Consider the following 7,061-nt stretch of genomic DNA (forward strand, 5'->3'; position numbering starts at 1 on the left):
CAGTTATCCGATTTGCAGCAGTATGTTTGTCAAAATTCAATTCTTGACAACTCTTTTTCTATGTTGTAATTTTGATAAGAAAATAAGAATTATAGAAATGTCAAAGGATTCCACCTCCACCAAATAAACATTAGGCTGAATGTCAGTGATATCATTTGAAATTTTCTTTAAAAATGTTCTTGTGTAGATTCAATCAAGTTTTTTCAATGTTATGAATATAACGTAGCTAAAACACAATTTTTGCTGTACAGATAGTGTTTCCTCTCAAGTGTAAGAACAAATAAATAGACCAAATTTAAAAGGTGCAAAACTATTTACTCTCCCTTTAAATAGAAGCAATTTTGTCTGAAGCCAAAAATCTAACCGTACAAAAAATTAGAGCCAATTATGTGAAGTAATTCTAATGTATCTGGAAAACTTAACTAGCTTGAAGAGTGCTATTTGAAGGTCATAAATGTTTAAGATGAGTGAAATTTTAATTAAGACACATCTTGACCTGTTAAATTTATATATGTCTTGTAGCATTTGCGGTGAGGTATTCGTGAAACCGGTTAAATTGCCATGCATGCATACGTTCTGCAAAACTTGTATCCTTCAATGGGAACGGAACCAAAAGGATTGCCCCTATTGCAGGGCCAAGTATGAAAAAGTACCATGTGACGATACTCATTTAGCAAGCTACATTGAAAAACTCATTGGATCTACTTATACTGATGATGAAAACAAACAAAGAGATGAACTTGTCAAGTCACATACTGACCTGGAAAAGCAGCTTCAACCACCAGCATTCGAAATTGCGCAAATAAATCGCTTGAATGGAATAAACCCTGGAAGTCAGGATCGAGAGCGAAGAAACATTGATTTGGGGGTATTTTCGATCGAGCTATTTTAAATCTTCAGAGCGCTGGAGAGATTCAAAGCCGAAGAAACTCTTCATGGGAAGAGTTTCCGCGCAGGCATAGTGCAATTGCTCAGTCATTTGGCGTGAATACAAGCATCTCTGGAAGTCAGAATTGGGTGCAAAGAAGTTTTCCTTTTTCACATTTTTCAGAGCAGGCTAACATAGTTTTTGCAGGAACATGGGGAGCTAGAGAAATTCAAAGCCGAAGAAACTCTTCATGGGAAGATTTTCCACGCAGTCATAGTGCAATTGCTCAGTCATTTGGCGTGAATACAAGCATCTCTGGAAGTCAGAATTGGGTGCAAAGAAATTTTCCTGTTTCATATTTTTCAGGGCAGGCTAACAGAGATTTTCCAGGGCTTCAGAGCGCTAGAGAAATTCAAAGCCGAAGAAACTCTTCATGGGAAGATTTTCCACGCAGTCATAGTGCAATTGCTCAGTCATCTGGCGTGAATACAAGCATCTCTGGAAGTCAGAATTGGGTGCAAAGAAATTTTCCTGTTTCATATTTTTCAGAGCAGGATAATTACAATAAAGAACGACCTCTTGCCTATACTAAAATATATAGGCCACTTAACTATAGTATAGGCTAGTAAATTTACATTAAAAGACGATCACTGAAATAATAAACCATTCCATACATTGGACTTAGTTAGCTACTTGATTGTTTGAGTTTCGTCTCTTACTATTTAAACTCTTACTAGGTTGCTAGCTACCGCTGCAACCCGGATGAAGAAAAAGCCGTAGGCTTTTTCCTGTTTGTATTTATAGTTAAAAAACGAACTCAAGTCCAAAGAAACTGAACACTGTGGTTCATTCATATTATCTTCATTATTTTAGCTAGAATGTAAATAAACAAGTTTCTTTTTTGAATTTTAAATTGAAAAGATAGTACTTTTAATTCAACATATTAAAAGTTCTCCCCGACGGGGAATATATATAATAAAGAACGACATCTTGCCTATCGGGATATTTTTTCTTTCTTTTCCACAGATAGCTTGGCACTGGAACATCGTAGAGAGTTGTTCAATGGCTCATTTTAAAGGAAATCTCTAGATCTAGCGCTATTTGTACTTAATTTTTTTTTTATTAATTTTTTTTACGAAAAACTTAATTTTTTATATACAATATTAAACAATGACGTCATAGTCTTCGGATGTAATAGTTAGTACATAAAGTCTGGATCATCGAATTAAAGCTGAAACTAAATAAAGAACAATTATGCCTCCATATATTCACAGTGATCTATAAAATTTCCCATTACATCTATAAACTGTTCCACAGTTGCCGGTTCATACCTTGGAAGCTTTTCACTAAACATGCAACATTTCTTTTGGATATTACTATGAAGTTTTGCGAAAGCATCCCTAGATGACTTTTCAACAAAATCCATTCTTTCAGAGATAATTTTAATCTTTAATTTTGAATATTTTTCGTAATCCCGGTAAAAAATTCGTAAAATTTTTCTAAATTTACTAAGATCAGTCAGCATTGTTGCCATGTTTTTGGACTTCTGAATATAATTTTTAATTTTGCCCTTATGCGTTCTTTGCAGCTTGTGTAAACTGCAAAATATCCATGGTATCCGAGCAATAGTTTGAATATTTCAATTCAAGCTAGAAAAATACCTGAAAATGTTAAAATTAGTTTTATTTTTAGTTAGGTTCTAACTACCCGATGTGGAATTTACTATGTATTTTCAGACCAAAAAATTCAATTTTTTAATATATTTTATAATAATCCGGGTTGCAGCGGTAGCTAGCAACCTAGTAAGAGACGATCACCTCCAATGTTAAGAAATATAAAACCCCCCAACTCCTAAAAAAAGAGTCAGATCAAAACAAAAAGTACACCATTAGAACCGCCTTGTCCGAATCCTCTATAAAGGAAACTTACCGCCCTTTGGCTTGAATAACAAAGAAAATATATTGGCTTGAAAATCAAGAAAATAGACTTTTACCACGTTATTCTCCACAAACGGGATATTTTTTTCTTTCTTTTCCACAGATAGCTTGGCACTGGAACATCGTAGAGAGTTGTTCAATGACTCATTTTAAAGGAAATCTCTAGATCTAGCGCTATTTGTACTTAATTTTTTTTTTAAATTAATTTTTTTTACGAAAAACTTAATTTTTTATATACAATATTAAACAATGACGTCATCGTCCTTGGATGTAGTTAGTACATAAAGTCTGGATCATCGAATTAAAGCTGAAACTAAGTAAAGAACAATTATGCCTCCATATATTCACAGTGATCTATAAAATTTCCCATTACATCTATAAACTGTTCCACAGTTGCCGGTTCATACCTTGGAAGCTTTTCACTAAGCATGCAACATTTCTTTTGGATATTACTATGAAGTTTTGCGAAAGCATCTCTAGCTGACTTTTCAACAAAATCCATTCTTTCAGAGATAATTTTAATCTTTAATTTTGAATATTTTTCGTAATCCCGGTAAAAAATTCGTAAAATTTTTCTAAATTTGCTAAGATCAGTCAGCATTGTTGCCATGTTTTTGGACTTCTGAATATAATTTTTAATTTTGCCCTTATGCGTTCTTTGCAGCTTGTGTAAACTGCAAAATATCCATGGTATCCGAGCAATAGTTTGAATATTTCAATTCAAGCTAGAAAAATACCTGAAAATGTTAAAATTAGTTTTATTTTTAGTTAGGTTCTAACTACCCGATGTGGAATTTACTATGTATTTTCAGACCAAAAAATTCAATTTTTTAATATATTTCATTTTTCAGTTTAGAATCGCTAAAGTTATTATGTAAACTGCAAAAATATTTATGATATATGAGCAATAATTTTAATCTTTTAATTCAAACTAACAAAATACCTGAAAATTTAAAAATTAGTTTAATTTTTTGTTAGGTTATGGGTACATGATACGAGTCTTAAAAAGTTTCAATTAGATGAGAATATTATTTCTTGTTTTGTAATAAGATGAGTTCTAATAGATCCGGGTTGCAGCGGTAGCTAGCAACCTAGTAAGAGACGATCACCTCCAATGTTAAGAAATATAAAACCCCCCCACTCCTAAAAAAAGAGTCAGATCAAAACAAAAAGTACACCATTAGAACCGCCTTGTCCGAATCCTCTATAAAGGAAACTTACCGCCCTTTGGCTTGAATAACAAAGAAAATATATTGGCTTGAAAATCAAGAAAATTGACTTTTACCACGTTATTCTCCCCAAACAGGATATTTTTTTCTTTCTTTTCCACAGATAGCTTGGCACTGGAACATCGTAGAGAGTTGTTCAATGGCTCATTTTCAAGGAAATCTCTAGATCTAGCGCTATTTGTACTTAATTTTTTTTTATTAATTTTCTTTACGAAAAACTTAATTTTTTATATACAATATTAATCAATGACGTCATAGTCTTTGGATGTAGTTAGTACATAAAGTCTGGATCATCGAATTAAAGCTGAAACTAAGTAAAGAACAATTATGCCTCCATATATTCACAGTGATCTATAAAATTTCCCATTACATCTATAAACTGTTCCACAGTTGCCGGTTCATACCTTGGAAGCTTTTCACTAAACATGCAACATTTCTTTTGGATATTACTATGAAGTTTTGCGAAAGCATCTCTAGCTGACTTTTCAACAAAATCCATTCTTTCAGAGATAATTTTAATCTTTATTATAATAAGGCCAAAACAAAATCGTCGACTTGCAACCTTACTTTTGACACATTAGTTAAATCTTCATCAGGCTTAAAAAATGTTTTGCTAGTTTTACATGAAAGAACGAACCTTAGTCCATATCCGGGTTGCAGCGGTAGCTAGCAACCTAGTAAGAGACGATCACCTCCAATGTTAAGAAATATAAAAACCCGTAGCTCCTAAAAAAAGAGTCAGATCAAAACAAAAAGTACACCATTAGAACCGAGTTGTCCAAATCCTCCATAAAGGAAACTTACCGCCCTTTGGCTTGAATAACAAAGAAAATATATTGGCTTGAAAATCAAGAAAATAGACTTTTACCACGTTATTCTCCCCAAACGGGATATTTTTTTCTTTCTTTTCCACAGATAGCTTGGCACTGGAACATCGTAGAGAGTTGTTCAATGGCTCATTTTAAAGGAATTCTCTAGATCTAGCGCTATGTGTACTTAATTTTTTTTTTTAAATCAATTTTTTTTACGAAAAACTTAATTTTTTATATACAATATTAATCAATGACGTCATAGTCTTTGGATGTAGTTAGTACATAAAGTCTGGATCATCGAATTAAAGCTGAAACTAAGTAAAGAACAATTATGCCTACATATATTCACAGTGATGTATAAAATTTCCCATTACATCTGTAAACTGTTCCACAGTTGCCGGTTCATACCTTGGAAGCTTTTCACTAAACATGCAACATTTCTTTTGGATATTACTATGAAGTTTTGCGAAAGCATCTCTAGCTGACTTTTCAACAAAATCCATTCTTTCAGAGATAATTTTAATCTTTTTATAATCCGGGTTGCAGCGGTAGCTAGCAACCTAGTAAGAGACGATTTATAATAAAGAACGACCTCTTTCCTATACTAAATTTTATACGCCACTTAACTATAGTATAGGCTAGTACAGTTATTATATCCGGGTTGCAGCGGTAGCTAGTTTTAATAAAGATCGAAGTCTTCCCTATGCTAACTGGCATATGCAACTTCACTATAGTTCAGATTACAGTATTTATATTATACATCATTATAAATTATAAAAGGTTCAAATGTTCGAAGATTATAGAGTTAAAAATTTTCCTACACCGGGAATCGAACCCGAGCCTGTTAAGTGAAAGTTAACTACCCTAGCCACTAGACCATATGGAACCATAAAGAAGTATGATTTAAGAGCCATATGCATATTATTATTTCACCATACCAATTATAATAAGGCCAAAACAAAATCGTCGACTTGCAACCTTACTTTTGACACATTAGTTTAATCTTCATCAGGCTTAAAAAATGTTTTGCTAGTGTTACATGAAAGAACGAACCTTAGCCCATAGTAGCAGAAATAAGAATATCTAGGTTGCAGCGGTAGCTAGCAACCTATTACATAATCCGGGTTTAAGTGGTAGCTAGCAACCTAGTAAGAAACGCCAAATTAAAAGATGATCATTAGAAGAACAAACAATTACTTATATTGGACTTAGTTAGCTGCCTGATTCTTTGAGGTTCGTCTCTTACTACTCCAAAGAAGAAAAAGCCGTAGGCTTTTTCCTGTTTGTAATTACAGTAAAGAACGATCTCTCGCCAATAGTAACTGATATACGGTGGCTCCAGGGGTAGCTACATCCGGGTTGCAGTGGTATCTAGGATCCGGGTTGAAGCGGTAGCTAGCAACCTAGAAAGAGACGATCACGTCCAATGTTAAGAAATGTAAAAACCCATAGTTCCTAAAACAGGAGTCAGATCAAAACAAAAAGTACACCATTAGAACCGCCTTGTCCGAAACCCCTTGAAAGGAAACTTACCGTCCTTTGGCTTGAACAGCAAGGGAAATATATTGGCTTGAAAATCAAGAAAATTGACTTTAACCACGTTATTCTCCACAAACGGGATATTTTTTTCTTTTTTTCTTCTTTTCCAGAGATATCTTGGCACTGGACAAATCGTAGAGAGTTGTTCAATGGTTCATTTTAAAGGAAATTAATTGGGTTAAAAACCTTTGGTAACTAAAACAAATTATTTTAAAACAGGATAAATTTTTCCAACAAAAACTGTATTTTTGATGTCTTTCCATACTGCTGTCTTTTCAAAGACATTTGATTTTTGAAGCAATCAAACAGTTCGTGGTAAGTTTTATAATAAAGAACGACTTCTTTCCTATACTAAATTTTATAGGCCACTTAATTATAATAAAGAATGACCTCTTGCCTATAGTAAATTTTATATCCGGGTTGCAGCGGTAGCTAGCAATCCGGGTTGCAGCGGTAGCTAGCAACCTAGTAAGAGACGATCACGTCCAATGTTAAGAAATATAAAAACCCATAGTTCCTAACAAAGGAGTCAGATCAAAACAAAAAGTAGACCATTAGAACTGCCTTGTCCGAAACCCCTGTATAGGAAACTTTCTGTCCCTTGGCATGAACAGCAAGGGAAATATATTGGCTTGAAAATCAAGAAAATTGACTTTAACCACGTTATTCTCCCCAA

At 33.6% G+C, this 7,061-nt stretch overlaps 1 protein-coding gene across 1 annotated transcript; it reads left to right on the plus strand.

Annotated features, from left to right (window-relative positions):
• Nucleotides 1-463: 463 nt before the first annotated feature.
• Nucleotides 464-892, plus strand: LOC148952945 (polycomb group RING finger protein 1-like). The gene has a single exon (XM_089087832.1). The coding sequence runs from the start codon at nt 464-466 to the stop codon at nt 890-892; it is 429 nt and encodes a 142-aa protein (XP_088943958.1).
• Nucleotides 893-7,061: the final 6,169 nt, after the last annotated feature.

This window comes from Artemia sp. Qi Xiang Cuo, chromosome 4, assembly GCF_049724085.1.
Source record: "Artemia sp. Qi Xiang Cuo chromosome 4, ASM4972408v1, whole genome shotgun sequence".
NCBI classification, from domain to species: Eukaryota; Metazoa; Arthropoda; class Branchiopoda; order Anostraca; family Artemiidae; genus Artemia; species Artemia sp. Qi Xiang Cuo.

Bases quoted from the DNA above. Each gene is read 5' to 3' on its own strand.
- LOC148952945 (XM_089087832.1), top strand. From the start codon at position 464: ATGAGTGAAATTTTAATTAAGACACATCTTGACCTGTTAAATTTATAT.